At 38.2% G+C, this 19,080-nt stretch overlaps 1 protein-coding gene across 1 annotated transcript; it reads right to left on the reverse strand.

Annotated features, from left to right (window-relative positions):
- Positions 1 to 364: 364 nt before the first annotated feature.
- On the reverse strand, positions 365 to 17,557 carry LOC142350438 (heparan sulfate glucosamine 3-O-sulfotransferase 1-like). Its single transcript, XM_075402319.1, has 4 exons — positions 16,974 to 17,557; positions 2,582 to 2,914; positions 1,578 to 1,642; positions 365 to 812 (listed from the first exon to the last, which is right to left on the reverse strand). The coding sequence occupies exons 1-4, from the start codon at positions 17,103 to 17,105 to the stop codon at positions 365 to 367; spliced, it is 978 nt and encodes a 325-aa protein (XP_075258434.1). The 5' UTR covers positions 17,106 to 17,557.
- Between the last annotated feature and the right edge of the window lie 1,523 nt (positions 17,558 to 19,080).

Raw genomic sequence — 19,080 nt, forward strand, 5'->3', positions numbered from 1 at the left:
TTCAATCGACCTTCCGCATATTTTTTTTCAAATTTTCAATCAAATTGCAAAAACGTGGTGGTACAATACCAATAAAAGTTTTCGTTTAATAATTCTAACACAAGTTTGAGTGAAAAACTAAAGCTTTTGAATTTGATTTTACAATTGATGAATATAACTCAGCACACAGATTTGATGAGCAAAATATTTCAAATTTTAGTTATGCATTCAAGGTTTTCAAATATTAGTAATGCAACAATTATAGCTATTAACAACAAATTTTAATAAAATAGTGTGTTTGATTCTTCAATTTTGTATTAAAAAATGATGTTAAGGTATTTGATAGGCCATTAAGGTAAAAAAAATACATTTGGAATTAAACATTTTACTTCCAGTCAAAATGCCGTCCTGTTATTTGAAAGAACTCATGATTGTGGTTCTCGAAAAAGTCTCTCAACTTGGTTCTCGTTTTTTCAGCAACAATTTCGTGTTTGCGTCCTTTTGATTGGCCGAGACAAGTTTGTGAATTGTTTGTTGCATTGAAACAGTAGAATCCTTTTTCCTGACTGAACACAAATTTGTCAGTTGTGAAATAATTGCTCACATTCAGGAACTGTTCAATCTTTCTCAACTCAATTGAGGGATTATTATTTATCAAACTGTCTCCATCCACTATAAGCAACTGATCACGTGGGAAAAAGTGCAAAAATCGTTTCACGTGTTTGGCGTAAAGACTGGGCCAGATGATTTTGGCATTTGGGTTAATGTTTCCAAACCAGTCGAGTAGCTTTTTTTTCGATTGAAGTGCGATGTCTGGTTTTTGCGGCTTCGTCCTAAAAACACTTAAAATGACACTCTTCATCTTAGTCCTCGACGAAGGTACCATTATAATATTACTCAAAGATTTTTTGAAAAAGTAAAATTCCACAATTACAATTTCGTTAAAAAATTGACATAACACCGCAAAAGCAGACCTGAATTGACTCGGTCAAATTTGTCCGAGCTTGAATCTAAATTCAGTCTTGCTTTTTTACAAGGTACTTACAAGAACATAGCGGAATTTTGTTACATTATAAAAGATAGGTGAAATTGAGTGTAACCGAACTGCAACCGGAAAATCAGCCACAGTCGTTTCAGCTCTGCCTTTAGGTGTAATAGATATCCTCGGGTAATAATAAATCTAGTTTATTGTCAACATTATGCAGTTGACAATGAAATCGATAAAGTATTACAGAGTATTACTAGTAGCCTAATTAGCATTCCAGGCCACTTTGAAGATTTACCCAGTTCGAGATCTTCGTTGCAGTTCATTGATGACCCAGATAGAGTTTTTTTGATCGGACAGATTGTGTTGAATATTTATCTCTATGTGGTAAATCTGCTGGGCAAGAATATTTTTTTAATCGCTTGTCAATGCAATTCTTACAAAGATTCAGCTCATTTTCGGCACACATATCTTACATAAACGTCTCACTTCTGAAAATCAGCACATTCACAGCGCCCTCCTTTTCAAATTCCGCATAGGTTTTTTATAACAAGAGTTCAGCACCGCCTTAGCCCAAAAAATTTAATAAATAAAAAATCAGTGTAATTCTAACATAATTTCACGACACTTCCTCACTATCCGCAAATTTCGTTTAGTGCCTATGATTTCAAAAATACTCTGAAGTTCAGCGCTCTCAGCACAAAAGTTTTTCTGACAGGAAACTGTGACAATTATGTAAGAGAAGCGTTAAAAGTATGGAATATATGCAAAGTAGATGCTTTGAAAGTGGTGAAAAATGTTTAAAAAAGCGCTCCAAGTGCTCGAAATCAAAATTATCAATATTTTTTTAAAACGAAATTTTTCAGAAAACGTGTTTTTTAACATGCGACTCCTGATAAAATTGTACAGCATGTAAACAAATACGTCAATATAGTTCTTTTGCCGAAAGTTGGCCACTGTCATTTTTTGACTTCAATTTTTCCGGTAAATTGTGCAACAACAGCATTTAAATTACTTGCGATTTTAGAAATCCAAGACAATGCGACCACCGCGCGCAAATTACCTAAGCCTGCATTACTTGGGGATTGGTAGCCGCCGAAAAAGCTCGCGTTTGCAAAATGAGCACAATTCAGTGCCAAAAATTTCCACCAACATTAAGAACTGATCGAATTTTTCAGATCCTGTGAATATAGAAGTTTCCAGAACAATAATTTATTACAAGTGTTTTGACTCTTGCCATTGGATTTCAATGCCAATTGAATTCATTCCCTCACTCTGTTTGATAAGCTTTGTTTATTTCTCGGGCAAATTTATAGACCTCTTTGTTCTTTGTTTGTTGACACATTCAATTAAAAACAAAACATTTGTTTACAACAAAAGGAACAAGTTCCAGAACACGGCTTTTCCTTAGTCAATTCTGTCTTTGAACAAGTTTTTTTTGTTGGTTTCTGATATTTTGAGTTCAATTTACAACCGCCCACATTTTATAAGAAGTGGCGACAAATATGCGATTTACTTATTTCAATTGGATGAAGTTAATTGTGAGAATTAACCGAGAATTAACCGTTCATTTTTTGGATAGTGTCGTTCAATGATAGAAAGTGGAGTAGAACTTACCTGCATATGATCAGATATCGTCCTTCTTATAGGGTCGCGAACAACTAAAATCAGCTTCACATTGGAGTTCATATTCCAGATCCTGCGAGCCCCAAACCGGCTATGAAAGTAGCCAGGTGTTTTTTCCATTCTCAGTTGGGATTTGTTCGTTTTGGGGTCAAATTGCTTCACATACCACCTGTACCCTTTTGGGTAATTCCAGAAATCGGAGAAAAAACGGATTTCATGCATGTGAAAGTTGAGTTGCGGGTGTTTTTTGAGGAAAGAGCGCAACGCGCCAGTTCCAGCTTTTCTTGCGCCGATAACGATCGCTTCTGGAAGATTTTCTGATATCTGAACAGAGATGTTTGGAAGTAGAATAGAAACAAAACTTAGTTTTTTTTAAAAAAATGTATATTGACTTTTTTATTAAAAAATGATCTCGTTGACATGATTGGAAAACAGTCCGGTTTTCCCCCTAAAAATCTTAGCTCTGCAATAAATACTTCCGTAGAAAGTTTCGAAAAGGACCACTGATCACAAAAAAGAGATGAATTGTCAAAAGCAAACAGTGCCATAATTACGTCCTTTCCCACCATTTCTTGTGAGCTTGTCAAAAGTCTAAGCAACCGTACCAGACTCAAAGGACAGTTAATTCCGTAGAGGATGGATGGTAACCCTGAATAGAGGGAGAATGCTCCCAAACTCAAAATACAATGAACCTTACATTTTGACATATAGTAGCTCCTACAATCTTTCAATCCGGCGAAGTGGAATCAATTGTGCCAACATTTAAACATGACAGCCAGCCCATTGCAACCAGAAACGAAGAAGTTTTTGTGATCTTTTAGACTGGAATCAAGGTCTGACCATTAAAAACGACGAAAAAAAACTGTACCTAGCAATTTGAATTAAGATACGCGGTAGTTTTAGCAGTCTTAGAATTGTTGTGACTTTAGTTGGAAGAGTTTGTATTAGATAAAACTAAAAATATAGATTCTAGCAAAGTTCTTGAAGAAAAAAAGTTTCACTATGATCAAAATCATTCCTCCACTAAATGAATTAGCGGTACAAAACCAACTTTTGGAACCAACCAAAAGATGGCAGTCCTAACACACAAGTTCATAATATTATATATCAGTATAGAATTTGTACTGTTGTCGTCAATATTAGTATAAACTAATGGTATTTCGCGTTCTAAAGCTCATTTTAGTCGAACAGCGAAAACTCCGCCAAGCAACATTAGCACTGTTCAACGATACACAGATCTACTTCAAGAAAGTTTATTCCAATACTTCTCAAAGGCTGAAAAACAGTAAAACCAACAGAAGAAATTCATCCCGACTGCAAATAAAAATATGGTTACCAAAATTATATCGAAGTAAAAAATGAGAAAACAAGAGCAACAAACGATACTAAAAGGTGAGAGAGCGGGGTCAGTGAGAGTGAATCGTTTTTCGTTTGCAAAAAAAAGAATTGCAGAAATTCCAAATCGGGTTACGCCGTTTGAGTGGGGCAATTAATTTTCGAAATGTCCCACAGTTGCCGTTCCAAGAACAACCTTGGCGGCTTATATGACGTTCTCGCCCCAGGATCTGTGGTTGTCAAGACTAAATGCATATACGTCAACGATTAAAGAACCGGAAAAAAATGTTGTCTGCAAACTATATTTTAAAATTGGGAGCCCAGACGAACAAAAAGTACACCTGAAAGACTACATCCCAGGTCGAGGTGGCCAGACCGAAGTGACCCCTGATCAGACGAGTTTCGAGCGCACATATGTTCCCGGTGCGCTCGAATTACATGGTCTGGAAAAGGCTTCGAGCGCACTTTTGTCTGGACAATGGTCTGGAACTTGCCTGATCAGAGGCCACTTTGTTCTGGAACGGTCTGATCAGAGGTCACTTTGGTCTGGAACTCGCCTGATCAGAGGCGGCTTCGAGCGCACTTCGAGCGCAATATGATCTTCGAGCGCATTCTCGTCTGATCAGAGGTCACTTCGGTCTGGGACGGTCTGATCAGAGGTCCCACTTGTCTGGGACGGTCTGATCAGAGGCGACTTCGAGCGCGACCTCAACCTGGGATAGGCAGGGGCCCACGAACAACTGAAAAGAATGTGGTATGAACTATGTGTGTGTGTGTGTGTGTGTGTGTGTGTGTTTGCCTGCGCGTGTGTATGTCTATATATATATATATATATATATATATATATATATATATATATATATATATATATATATATATATCTATATATATATATATATATATATATATATATATATTTGTGTGTGTTTGTTTATGTGTATGTGTATGTATGTATGTGTGTGTGCGTGTGCATGTGTATATCTATGTATAGTTGTATGTGTTTGTTTATGTGTATGTGTGTATGTGTATAAGTGTGTGGGTTTGCGTTAGTGTGTATGTGTATGTGTAAGTGTATATCTACGTTTGATTGAATGAGTTTGTTTATGTGTATGTCTATGTGTGTATGTGTGTGCGCGTGTGTGTTTCTGTGTGTATGTGTATGTGCGCGTGCGTGTGTGTATGCGTATGTATGTGTGTGTGTAAGTGTATGTTTATGTGTATGTGTATGCATATGTGTATGTGTGTGTGTCTTTGTGTGTGCATGTGTTTGTTCGTATGTGCATGTGTGTTTGCGCGTGCGAGTGTGTATGCGTATGTGTGTGTGTCCATGTATGTGTATGTTTATGTGTTTGTGTATGAGAATGTGTTTGTGTGTGTGTTTGCGTGTGCGTGTGTATGTCTACATATATTTGTGTCTGTTTGTGTATGTGTATGTGAGTATGTGTGTGCAAGTGCGTGTGTAAGTTTATGTATAGTTTTATGTGTTTCTTTATGTGTTTCTGTGTATGTGTTTGTGTGTGTATTTGTATGTGTGTGTATGTGCATTTGTATGCGTTTGTATGAGCGTGTGTACGCGCGTGTATGTGTATGTATATGTAAATATGTATGAGTATGTTTGTCTATGTGTATGCGTATTTGTATGTGTGTATATGTTTGTGATTATGTGTATGTGCACGAGTATGTGTATGTGTAAGTGTACGTGTATTTGTATGTGTATGCGTATAAGTATGTGAATGCGTATATGTTTGTGTGTGTTTGCGTATTTGTGTGTGCGTGTGAGTTTGTATGTCTAAGTATATTTTCAAGCGTTTGTTTATATGTATGTGTGTGTATGTGTGTGTGTTTGCGTGTGCGTGTGTATGTCTATGTGTTTGTTTATGTGTATGCGTTTATGTGTATAAATATTTGTATATGTATGTGTTTGTTTATGTGTATGTGTTTGCGTGTCTGAGTGTGTGCGTGTGTGTTTGTGCATGTATGTTTGTTTGTATGTGAATGTGTGTGTCTGCGCAGGTTCGTACGTGTTTTCGTGTGCGTGTGTATGTATGTTTCTGTGTGTATATGAGTATATGTTTGTGTATGCCTATATGTGTGGGAGTGCGTGTGTGTGTTTGCGTGTGTGTGTGCGTGTGTGTGTGTGTGCGAGTGTGAGTCTGTATGTCTATTCATATGTGCATGTGTTTGTTTATATGAATGTGTGTATGTGTATGCGTATGTGTGTGTGTGTGTGTGTGTGTGTGTGTGTGTGTGTGTGTTTGGTTGTACTTGTGTATGTCTGCGTGTTTGTTTATGTGTATGTGTGTATGTGTATAAGTATGTGTATGTGTTTGTTTATGTGCATGTATGTGTATAAGTGTGTGGTTTTGCGTTAGTGTATAAGTGTATGTCTACTTGTAGTTGAATGTGTTTGTTTGTGTATGTATATATGTATATGTATGTTTATTTGTGTGTATATGAGTATATGTATGAGTATGCGTATGTGTGTGTGTATTTTGGCGCGCGTGTGTGTGTGCTTGTGTATGTGCGTGTAAGTGTGAGTGTGTATGTACACTTGTATGTGTTTGTTCCTTTTTATATGTATATTTGTATGCGTGTATGTTTTTGTGTGTCTGTTTGCGTGTGTTTTTCTATGTATATTTTTATGTGTTTGTTTATGTGTGTAAGAGAATGTAGATAAGGTTCAATTACATTGTTCTAGACAGTTTAGTTTGGTAAGTTTTTATATCAGTTTTAAGTTGCGGGAACAACCAACTCGTTTTGGTTGCGATAAGGACAAAAGTCAATGTTTTTTCAAGTTTTACTTCTGACTTGATTGTTGCACGACATGCTCCAGGGGAAAGAGGAGGCCAACTAACACATCACAGACGTTTGACCAGATCGTCGAAGAGGGTGTAACCCAAGTTGCCTAGAAAACCGTTTCGAAAAAAGGTCAAGAAAAAATAGGCTAATCAGCCAAAACACGTGCGAGGGCGGAGACCGGACGAACGTACGTGCCGTAAGCCGTTTTCACCTTCACCACACGGTGTTGTCCATCTCGTCCAGGATAGACTTCAAGAACACGTCCAAGGGGCCAAATTCCACGTGGAGTCATATCTTTCAGAATCCAAACGATGTCGTTGACTCTGAGTGGTGTTTGGTCACTATCGCTCCATTTGGACCTCTTTAACAGTGTCGGAAGATACTCCTTGACGAGTCGTTTCCAGAAATGGTTGACCATTTGCTGCACATTCTTCCAAGACTTGAAACTGGCGGGTTCTTGGCTGTCGAACTTTCCTGGTGGGAGAGAGTTGAACGGTCTGTTGATCAGAAAATGGTTTGGCGTGAGAGGCATTTCATTTTCTGGAAGGTCAGCGACAATCGTTAGTGGTCTGGAGTTCAATATAGCTTCGGTCTCGACCAAAATTGTCCTGAACACATCAAGCGACAGCCTTCTGGAGCCTAGAATGATCAATAGAGTGCGTTTCGCGGTCTGGATCAAGCGCTCCCAAATACCGCCAAAATGAGGTCCATAGGGAGGATTGAACTTCCAGGTTGTGTTCGTTGCTGCCATTGCTTTGTAGATTTTGTCGTTGTCGAGACGTTTCACAGATCTTTTTAGTTCCTCAGATGCACCAATAAATGTCTTGCCATTGTCGCTGAGCATTGTTGTTGGCTGGCATCTGCGGCTTACAAAACGTCGATAGGCGTTTAAAAAAGTGTCAGTGTTGAGATCGGGACAAGCTTCTAGATGGACACACCTAGTAACCAGGCAAGTGAAGATGAGGCCGTAGTGTTTTTCAATCTGTCCTTTGGCATCCTCTATATAAAAGGGTCCAAAAAAGTCGACTCCGCTGTTCGCGAAAGGATACTGGGTAGAGTCTGTCGGGAAACGGCAGGCAGGGAGGGGAGCCATGACGGGTTGAATGTTTTGAGCGGCAAATCGTCTGCAGAGAAAACATCTGTACTTTATACTCAAAAGTGTTTTTCTGAGTCCAATGATGTGGTATCTTTGCTGCACAAAAGCTTTCACTGGCTCTGTTCCTTGGTGAACGCAAATGTTATGTGCATGCTCTATATAGAGTCTCGCTATCTTGTCCTTTGCGTGCAGTATAATCGGAAATTTCTCAACTTCGAGGTTATCTGGCGCAAATTGCAGTCTTCCGCATGACCGAAGGATTCCATTGTTGTCCAACATTGGGTTGAGCGAACGGATTTTGCACTTTGAATCTATCCTGGAACCACGTTTCAGGGCTTGGATTGTTGAGAAGAAGAAATTTTGCTGCGAAATTTTGATCAGCTGATTTCTTGCAAGAATGACGTCTTCTGTTATATACTGGTGATCTTTAGGCCTTTGCTTTTTGATCCGAAAGAGCAAATTGAAGACTGTTGCTAAAGTCAGGAGCAACTTGTTCCAAGTTGAGAACCGTGTCGGGTCGATTATTTGCTCCGAAAAATTGCGTGAAATTTCATGCGTTGCTAACACATGCTTTGAAGAGTTTTCAGCAGCGCTGAGCTGTCTTGTGGAAAGAAATGCTGGCGCTGTTAGCCACTTGGCTGTAATTTCGTCTGGGTTGAGACCACGGGTCCCGTGGTCAGCTGGATTTTCTTTGGTGGCAACGTGTTTCCATTGGTAAGCATCAGTTGATGCAAGGATTTCTTTGAGGCGATTCGCAACAAAAACAGGTTGCTTCTTGGTTGTCGATAACCAGTCAAGTACTACTTGACTATCTGTCCAGAGTGTAGAGCGAGTAATGTGAAATGATGACTCTTTCATGATGGTTGAAAGAAGGCGCACTCCGATGACTGCGGCTTCCAACTCTAATTTGGGTATGCTGATTTGTTTAATTGGGGCAACTTTGCATTTGCCTATTAGGTAACAAGTTTCAACATCAGTGGCTGAGTTAGGAACTGTTTTCAAGTATGCAACGGCTGCAACTGCTACAGCTGAGGCGTCGACAAATATATGGATTTCATTTTCACTTTCTGGTGAATGGCAACTCTTATTCAGAGTTCTGTTCAATGTCACTTCTGGGGAAGAAAAGTATAAATCCAAATTCTTTTGAAGTGGTTTAACTACTTGAGGGGCAATTTGATCGTCCCATTTTTTCCCAAGTTTCCACAGTTCTTGAAGAACTATTTTGAAACGGATCGTTGATGGCGACATTATTCCTATTGGGTCGAAGATCGAGGAGACAAGACTAAAGATCTTACGTTGAGTGTATGCTGAGGCATCTTTTGGGAAATCAGTGAGAGGTTTCATAAAAAAGCAGTCTTTCTCAAGATTCCATTTAACACCAAGAACTCTAACAATATCTGTCTTGTTCTCTTTGTCTTCTGGAGGGATTTGGTTTAGAATTAGAGAGCTGTTTGAAACAAATTTTGTGAGTCGAAACCCACCTGTTTGCAGACAATTTTTTATTTGAAAAACTGCCTTACAAGCGTCTTGTTCTGTTGCATGTGATTGGATGTAGTCATCCATGTAAAAGTGCTTTCTGACGGCTTTGAGGGCTTCTGGGAATTGTTGACTGTTTTCTTTGGCACAATGGTTAAGAACGTATATTGCGCACGAAGGTGAGCAATTTGCTCCAAAGATGAGTCTGGTAAATTGGTACTGTTGTATCTGATTGTCTGCTAACCAAAGAAATCGAAGAGCAGATTGATCAATCTGATGTATGGTGATTTTCACAAACATGCCTTCGATGTCCGCAAGGACTGCAACGGGATGTTCTCGAAATCTCATCAGGACACCTAAAAGGTTATTAAGGAGATCGGGTCCTGTTGGGAGGTTTGAATTAAGCGATTGGCCGCGGAATTTTGGAGCAGCATTTGCAACTCGGCGGACTTTTCCGGGCTAATTGATATTTTCCACAGGATGGTGTGGCAGTAACCAAATTCTGTCTGGTTGAGGATCTTGCATTTCCACCGGTTTGACATAGTTTTTCTCGAGGTCTGTCAAGAGAGTCTCATTGTATTTGTCCTGCAACAAAGGTTTACGTTGAAGGCGTGTATTGAGGCTTTTGACTTGGTTCAGTGCAGAATAGAAGTTGTTTTCCAAATTTATTTCTGATTTCCAAGGCAGTTTGATTTCATATCTCTCACCATTGTGATTGATGGAGTTCTTCAAAATATCAAGAAACTGTTCTTCTTGCTTTGTGTAAACTTGTTCACGGTCCTTCTGAATGCCATCGGCTTCAATACTCCAGAACTGTTGAACAAGTTCGTCAAGTCCGGGTTCATCTGATCTGTTTCTTGACACATGGAAAATAAATTTCTTCTGCTGAGTTGCGGGCTGTTGAGTGGTGGCTGAGATACAATTCTCATATTCACCAGCGAGGGTCCAACCAAGTTTAGTTTTCACACCAAACGGTTGATTTTGATTGCCAGGTATAACATGTGTAGGGTAGGTGAATGCGAATGCGTTAACACCGAGGAGGGCGCCGATTTTGCCATCGGCAATATTTGGGAAATGTATGTGGCGCAAACTGTTGAAGGCATCACAAATTTGATTAAGTTCAAAAGTTTTTGCAGCTGCGACGTTCAGAGACGGGGTGCTGAACGTTCGAGAGAGTTCAAACGATATTTCAGTTGACTTATATGGAGTTATTGTGACTGGCTCAACAATTTTTGAGAGGGACATGCTGTTCTCTATATTGAGAAATTGTAGTGGTACTGACTGTTGTGTTTCACGGGGAAGCTCAAGAAATTCAGCTATGGCGTCCAATACAAAACTGAATTGGCTACCGGGGTCTATGAGGGCGTAGGTATCGAAGGCTTTATTCCCCTTGAGGAATGAAACTGGAATAAGCTGCAATTGCTCATACCAATTCTTCGGTGTTTCTGAGCATTGGTTAATGCTGAACGATTGGTTAATTGCATTGCCGTTTAAATTACGTCGTTGCACGTTTTGCTGGCTTTGGTTGTTGAAAGTTTGGCCATAACGGCTGTTGGGGGCTTTGTTTGTTTGACTTTTCTGTTGAGAAGATGTATTTGGAGTTTGACTTGAAGCTTTGCTACTAGACGAAGCTGTTGGATTGTTACCAGAAAAAACTTCAGTAGAAAAAGCTGCTGTAGGGCGTTTGATTTGCTTGGCGGGATCATGAAGGGTTGTGTGGTGGAATCCACTGCAAACCTGACATCGTTTTTGCGATGGGCACGATTGTTTGTGGTGTTTGTTGCTCAAGCAGTTTGTACACAAATTATTTTGGCTGACAAGGTTGTATCGATCACTTGGTGAGCACAATTGATACTCAGGGCATGTGGCAATGCTGTGTTCTTGTTTGCACTTCTCACAAGATCGTTTTGTGTTAAAGGTTTTGTTCGGAACGTTTTGTGAAATTGACGGTTGCTTTTGCTGAGGCCCAAAGTTCCATTGTTTTCTACTGTTTTCCGCTGATGCGTTGTTGACTGACACTGAGAGATTGCCATTGTATTGCTTGGTTTGCGGGTTGTTCGAGTTGACAAACTTTGAGGCTTGAGAACTGATGGTTCTTTGATTGCTTTCTCGACTCACTTTGTCGTAGATTTGAGCTTGGAGCCCCAACCACTGTTGAAAATCCACAAGAGTTGGGTCTGAGTTGAGCTCGGTGAGACAATGTTCTGTCCATTTCAGAACCAAATGATGTGGCGTTTTCTCTTTGGCTTTCTTAATGAGTGTTGTAGACTGGAGGTCTGCTGTAAAGCCAAGGTATTGGAAGGCTTGCACAAGTCTTTTCAAAAATGAGGAAAAGGCAATGAAGCTTTGCTTGTTTTGGAAGTTCATTTGCCAGTTTTCAAGCTGGTTAATGAACGCATTAACAACTATAGTACGATCACCGAAATGTCGGATTAGTTCATTCAGTGCTGTCTGATAAAAGGATGGATCGCAGGAGTAAGCATGAATCAAGTCTTTTGCTTTCCCACTCACAGAATTCTGTAAGTAAGTTATACGATGAGTGTCTGTAATGGAAGGGTTGTTGTGAATCATCGTGTTGAAATTATTGATCCACTCGTGAAAGTGGATAGGATCACCATTGAAATTCTGAAGTTTCAAAGGTGGCAATTTGATTGAATGCTTGAAATCAACATTTCCTTTTTCCTGTGTTACATTAGGGTTCGAGTATGCTGAGCTTATGTGTTGATTGACAGTGGGCAGTAAACTCTGGTTAATTAAAGGCTGGCTCAACTGATTTTGTCCAGCAGGATTTGAGTGTTGATTAATGCACATTGGGGCATGGATCGTGGAAGTTAATGGAGCTTGACAGTTCGATGGAACTTGAGAGTCAGGAACAAACTGGTTGTTACACAACTGACTGGGTTGTGTCACATTTTGGTTAACTGGGAAAGTGCTGGTAAAACCGTGTTGACTGTTAACAGGTTGTGGAAATTGCAGAGGAGCCGCAATTCCGTTTGATTGTGGAGCTACCTGGTTTGGCAGAAAATTAGGAGCTGCAGGATTTAAGACGGTATTTTGATGCTGTTGTTCCATCAGTTGTACGGTAATTGGAGGAACACTTGCGGAATGTACCCCAGTTATAGGATTAATATATTGATTGGATTGTAGGCAATTGTTTTCTGCCACTATTTTATCAGTTGTACTTGGAAGATGTGAGGTTCTGTTTGCCACTGTGGGTAAGCAGGGGAGTTTTTGCAGATCACAGTTCAACACTTGACTATCGAGGTATCTATTTGTTCCTATTTGAACCTCAGAAGGTCCAACATTCTGTTGTAGATTGGGAAAATTATGATATTGAGGATTTCTGTTGGCATATGAATCCTGATTGTTTCTTCGCTTTGGCAACTTTAAATTAAGGGTTTTCTCCAATGCCGAGTTTTGGGCAAAAAGACCATCTGCTTGTAATTGAATAGTTGGATCTGCCAAATTGAAGGGGTTTGAAAGTGAGTGATTACCTGAAAGGTTCAAATTTTGGATTGGAGGCAAAAGGTTCTGTGACGTGTCAAAGTTGTCACTCAAGTTGATTTGAGCTGTTTCAATATCGCAGACATCTCTATTTACCAGGTTGGAGGCAATTTCAAGTTTCCCTGATCTTGTTGGAGATGTGAATTTTTTGCTGATATCTTTGTCAAAGCATGGAAAAGGATTCGGAACGTTTAATTCGTTTCCAAGTTTAGTTTTGGATTTTAGAAGACTTTCATGAACTTCCTTTTTAGGATTTCTTTGATGGGCTTCAAGCACATGTTGAATTTGAAGTCCTGGTTCATTAGATGTTTGCAGAAACAGTGATGGTTGTCTTGGCCGTGGTGGTAATGGAGGCGGCTGATTGAAGATGTTACTGCTGGTCTGCTTTCCTTCTATGTCGCGCTGATGCTGGATTCGTTCCTTGTCGTCACTGGGCGCAGGTGTTGATTGCCGAGACAGGTTTCTTCTGCTGGAGATCATGCTGACATCATCTCTAATGCGACTAGAAGACTGACTGAGCTGGCCATCGTCGTCCAACAGATCAACTTGCAGTTCCAGTTCATTGAGGCGAGTTATTAGTGTCGTTTGTCTATTCAATATTGATGATGCAGTGCTCTGATGTGGCTGCTGTCTCATCACTTCCTCTGAGAGTTTCTTGAGCTCTGTTTCCTGGCCTTTGATTTTGTTGATCATCAAAGACAATGACCGGAAACTCTTTTTCTGCTCCACAGTTTTCTCAAGGAGATCGAGCAGTTTCTTCATTGACATTTCTGTCGCTTTGAACATATTGATGGCAAACTGACATTCAGCGCTGTTCTGCTTTGACATATTGGTGGCTGCTGCTTTGTTGTAGCTGATTGTTGATGATGTAGGTGAAGAAGCTCGTTACTGAAGGTGAAAAACGGCTTAGAACCGGAGCGACGCAAATTTTTGATGTAAAAAAAAAAAAGTTGTCTAAGGTTTGAATGCTAATGATCCTAGTTTTTTCTTGTTCAAAAGACCGGCGACGCAAATTTTCTCAAAAAGTGATGTCCTAGAATGTGTTTTGTGTGCTAAATCTTGCCTTTTGCGCTAAAAAAAACTTAAAAGCTTTTCCGAACGTTCGCGCGCTTTAATCGACTTTCGTTCAACAGACTTAAATAATTGCTTGTTTTTTGTTGAATTAACACAAGTTTTGGTTAAATAGCTGGCTTTAACTGTTTTAACTAGTGTGTCTGGCTACTGTAGTTGACAGGAAACTTGTGCTTTGCTACAATTATGCAGTTGAACCAATATTAGACCAGAACTCAAATAATTGTTACATTAAACTCCTTTTTCTTGAAAACTTCAAAACACTCGTCTGTTTCCCTCAAATAGGAATAGATTACCAACCAGAAAGCTTATGAAACTACCCAAGAAAATTTGTCTTAACTCCCTAACCCTAACCAAACACTATGATTAATAAATACCTCTCACAGTTTTTGCGAATTTATAACTTTGAAACGTGTTCTTTTTCTAGGAGTTTATTGTTGTTGTGACGGCTAAAGATAAGAAATTAGTAAAAATGCGATGCGTTTAGGCAACAAGGGCTACAGGAGGGCTACTGAATGCTAGAAATTTGCAGAGACGAATCATATTGTGGAAATCTTTAGAACTCTTTGGTGTATTGTCTTTTTCGGGTTTTGCAAAAGCTTTTTCGTTATCTTTAAAACTGTGTGACTTTGTCTGCTGTTTTTCACTCTGTTTTCGTTATTTATAGATTGCATTGACTCTAATAAACTCTCAAAACTTTCTCCCACAGATAACGTCTGAGATCTGCTTTTCAAAAATATTGAAAGTAGAAAAAAAAAAAGAGACATCAAATTTTCTGGTGACTACTGGAACCAATTTTCTTCGAAAACTCCTCTTCTGCTGATGGTAACGTCTGAAACCAATAGGGATAAAGGGACTTCGCAGACGGCAACGTCTGAGACCGAGGACTTCTGCAAAAAATCAAGTTTTGGAAGTTTTTTCCAAAAAAAATTAAAAAGCTAGTTATTTTCGTCAAATGAAAGTTTTGATATTTGCTGTGGCGCCTAATGACTTTCTATTTACTTCCATATACAGGTGAAACCATCAAACCGAATGACAATGACTTGTTGTAGGGGTTTGTTTAGTGGTTTATTCGGCAATTCAAATGAATATGTAGTCAGAAAATTAGCTTGTGTTTTTTGAATTTTCTGATTTCAAAAAATTTTTTCTGACATTTCTCATTTATATGATACTGATTGGATAAATCGATGAAAATGGCTTTCTGTTTGATTACAAACTAATTCAGGAGAGTAGTTTAAGGGTTTATTCCGCAATTGAAACGGATATGTAGTCAGAAAGCTAAATTGTGCTTTTTGATTTTTCTGAATTCAAAAATTTTTTTCTGACATTTCCACTTTATATAATGCTGATATGATATATCAATAAAAGTGGCTTTTTGTTTGATCGAAAGCCAATTCCGAAGGGTGGTTTAATAGTTTTTTCCGCAATTCAAATGGATATATAGTCAGAAAACTAACTTATGTTTTTCGATTTTTCTGATTTAAGGAACATTTCTCTAAATTTTGTGCGTTTTTTTCGCATAATTTTCTTTCAAAGTTAGAAAATTGCCTTTACTCGCTTTGAAAATAATATTACTAGTCAAGGTTTGTCAATCGAGGTGTTATAGTAACAAAAAGTTTTTTTTTGGGACAAAAATCAATTTTTTGAATGCTTTTTGTCGAAAAAAAAGTAGAGATTTTGGATGGCTCTAACCGGGGAACAGGACATCAGAGGTAACGTCTGAGACCTCGGGCGGACTTCTGCTGGTGACGTCTGAAACCAGTAAAAAAAACAGATCCTCTCGTCGGGGTGACGTCTGAAACCCAATTTCCAAAAAAAAATCGTCTGCTGGGTAACGTCTGTAACCCAATCTTGGCTTCGTCGCTGAAAAAATTGCTTGTCTTTTCTTTTCTGTGACTTTTCTGTGTCTTTTCGGTGTCTTTTCTGTGTCTTTTCGGTGTCTTTACTGTGTCTCTTCTGTGTCTTTACTGTGTCTCTTTTGTGTCCTAAGAGACTTTTGCCAGTAACAGGGGAGACTTTTGTCCTCAAAATTGTTTTGGGGAAAGAAGGTTTTGTTCTTTGAACGAGGGGTAAACCATAAAATGTAAGAGAATGTAGATAAGGTTCAATTACATTGTTCTAGACAGTTTAGTTTGGTAAGTTTTTATATCAGTTTTAAGTTGCGGGAACAACCAACTCGTTTTGGTTGCGATAAGGACAAAAGTCAATGTTTTTTCAAGTTTTACTTCTGACTTGATTGTTGCACGACAATGTGTATGTGCATGTGTTTATGTTTGTATGTGTGTGTGTGCGTTTGCGATAGTGTGTATATGTATGTATAAGTGTATGTCTATGTGAACGTGAATGTGTTTGTTTATGTTTATGTGTGTGTGTGTGTGCGTTTGCGATAGTGTGTATGTGTATGTATAAGTGTATGTCTATGTGTAAGTGAATGTTTCTTTATGTTTATGTGTGTGTGCGCGCGTGCGTGTGTTTATGCGTGTGTGTTTGTGTGTGTGTATGTTTATGTGTATGTGTGTGTGTCTGTGTAAGCGTATTTATATCAATGTATATTTGTGTTCGTTTATTGGTATCTGTGTTTGTGTATAAGTGTATGCGCATGTGTATGCGTGTGTATGTGTGTGCGTGTGCATGTCTGTGCACATTTGTATGTGTTTGTTTATGTGTATATGTATGTGTTTTTGTACGCGTATGTGTGAATGTATGCGTGCGGGTGTATGTGTATGTATATGTATATATGTATGTGTATGTTTGCGTATGTGTATGCGTGTTTGTATGTGTATGTATGTTTGTGTGAGTGTGTATGTGTACGAGTATGTGTACGTTTACGTGTACGCATATGTGTGTTTGTGTTTTTGTATGTATATATGTGTTAGTGTGCGTGTGTTTGTGTGTGTTCGTGTGTGTATGCATGAATGAATGCTTACTTGTGTGTGTGTGTGTGTGTGTGTGTGTGTGTGTGTGTGTGTGTGTGTGTGTGTGTGTTTGTGCGTGTCCGTGTGTCTCCGAAAAATTAATAGGAAGGTAGAGAATATAGCGGAAACTTTTCGACCCTTCTCGTGGTTTGTTTCTCAACAAAGAAATTTTTTTATTGAGACTCACGTATGCAGTTTTGAACCAGCAGACGTAGTAGTAAATATTAATTAATAGTAAAAATGAAAGGAACGAAGTAACGTGGGCCCATCTAGGCCGTAATGACCATAACTTCAATTGTCTGAAACCGCTGATATCCATCTCTGCAAGTTTTGACGTTTTCCACCTTTAGTTTTATCGAATACGATCGACTCGACTCAGTAAGATTCTTTCCAAAATTGTATTTTGCCAACTTTTCCACAGTTTTGTATTTCACCAACTTTTTCACAGTTGACTGGCAAAAAATAGCGACTCATAAACAAAACAAGCAATAAATTTTGCAATAATAGGTTGTAGATTTCCAGAATAATAGGAAGCACAAAGTAGGAAAAAATATACTAGACTAGAATATTGAAATTTTGACACAGTTGAAAATTTAAAAAAGGCAATAAAACAGATGAATTTCTGTTTTGAGGCAAGCCAAGTCAAGCAAAATTTTTTCAGTGAAATGGTTAGTCTATAAATTAAACCATTCTCAATCACAGTTTGAGTTCAAGTTGCTTTGTAAGTATCGTGAATGTTTTGAGTTAATGGCTATTAAACGTTGTTTTTTTTAGTTATGTCATTTTATAATCAAGAGATCCAGCCAGTTGCTACATTAAGAGGCATCTGGCACTTATTATCAAGCGTAACACTGTTTAGTAATTCAGTTTTAGACTTATAACACAATCCAACCGTGTCACCGTGAGAAATATACTTGTACTATTTTGCGCTTCAATTAACCTTAAATATGATGTATTTTCAACCTGTAGCTGCATTGAAACAATTTTTCCACAAGATCACTCCAAGAAACATTCTTTTATATTTCCTGACTGTTCCTGATAAGTATGTCTTTTTTTACGATGGTCCCAGGGCTAATAAAAAATGACATCCATGAAACAACTGAAGAGCTTACCCGGGTCGAAATTGGAAGGCGTTCTTGCAAGATTCTACCAGATTCTTGCAAGAATATGCATATCTTTTAAAGATTTCAGCCAGAATCTTGCGAGATAACTATTTTTCTGCCAGAGTTTACAAGATAGCCATTTTTCCCCAAAATCCTGCAAGATAGCAATTTTTCCGTGAGAATTTTCCAGATAACCATTGTTTTCTATTAGAATCTTACTGGATAGCCATATTTTGGTCAGAATCCTACAACACAGCTAATTTCGCAACAGCATTTTACAATTCACAAATTGCGCTAAATCCACTCCTAAGTCAAAGAAATCTTAACTTAAAAATAATCAAAGGTCGCAATATTTGAAAGTACACATATTCTGGTTATCAGCAAAAAAAGAACCCCCCCCCCCCAAAAAAAACAAAAGTTTAAAAGTCTAAAAAATCAGAAAAGATTCCTTCCATCTTCAATTATCGCGTTTTTTTTTTTGAAAAAAATCTTGATTCTTTTTTTTTCTTGACTTTGTTTTCTTTAACTTTATAAAAAACACTATAGCTATGATCTGGTTTTAGTTATTAAAGGAGCAATTGTTTGGTATTTTAATCAGAAAGATTTTGTCCGTAGATGTAAGAACGCGACAGACAAGAGTCAGGGAGAATAATAGGACATTTTCATTTGCCATTTGAACTCATAAAACAATTACAAACACAACAAATAAAAAACTAAATCTTTGCGACACAAAAAAGAATACAACAGTGCCATTTATCATCCCTTTTTGTTATTTGCGTACTGTGAAAAATATCTAGTCAAAAGTATATTAAAAACATGGAAGATGTAAAAAGGAAAATCTCCCGACTGACAGCAGAGGTGGCATGTTCTTTCCTTATTTTAAAAATAGTGGAAATGCTATTTACGTTGACGAATTCCTATTTTAGAAAACTAACAAAACTATTTCAGCCGACTCCAAGCCTATTTTTAATACATTTCACGATGCGCAGTTCAAGCTAAGATTTTTCTATCTTAGAATTCAGTGACAAAGAGCAATCTTAAAACTTTTCGCCAAAAGAGAAGTTGAAAGTTGAGTCTAACAAAATTGGGCCTTTTGAACATGATTTTGCGTCATCTTAAGTGATTTTGTTGTACATTTTGTTAAAAAGTTCAAATTGAAAACCCCTAGGGGAAAATGTTAAAATTTATGAG

The sequence above is a fragment of the Convolutriloba macropyga genome, chromosome 1 (assembly GCF_964194025.1).
Source record: "Convolutriloba macropyga chromosome 1, txConMacr16.3, whole genome shotgun sequence".
Lineage (NCBI taxonomy): Eukaryota > Metazoa > Xenacoelomorpha > Acoela > Convolutidae > Convolutriloba > Convolutriloba macropyga.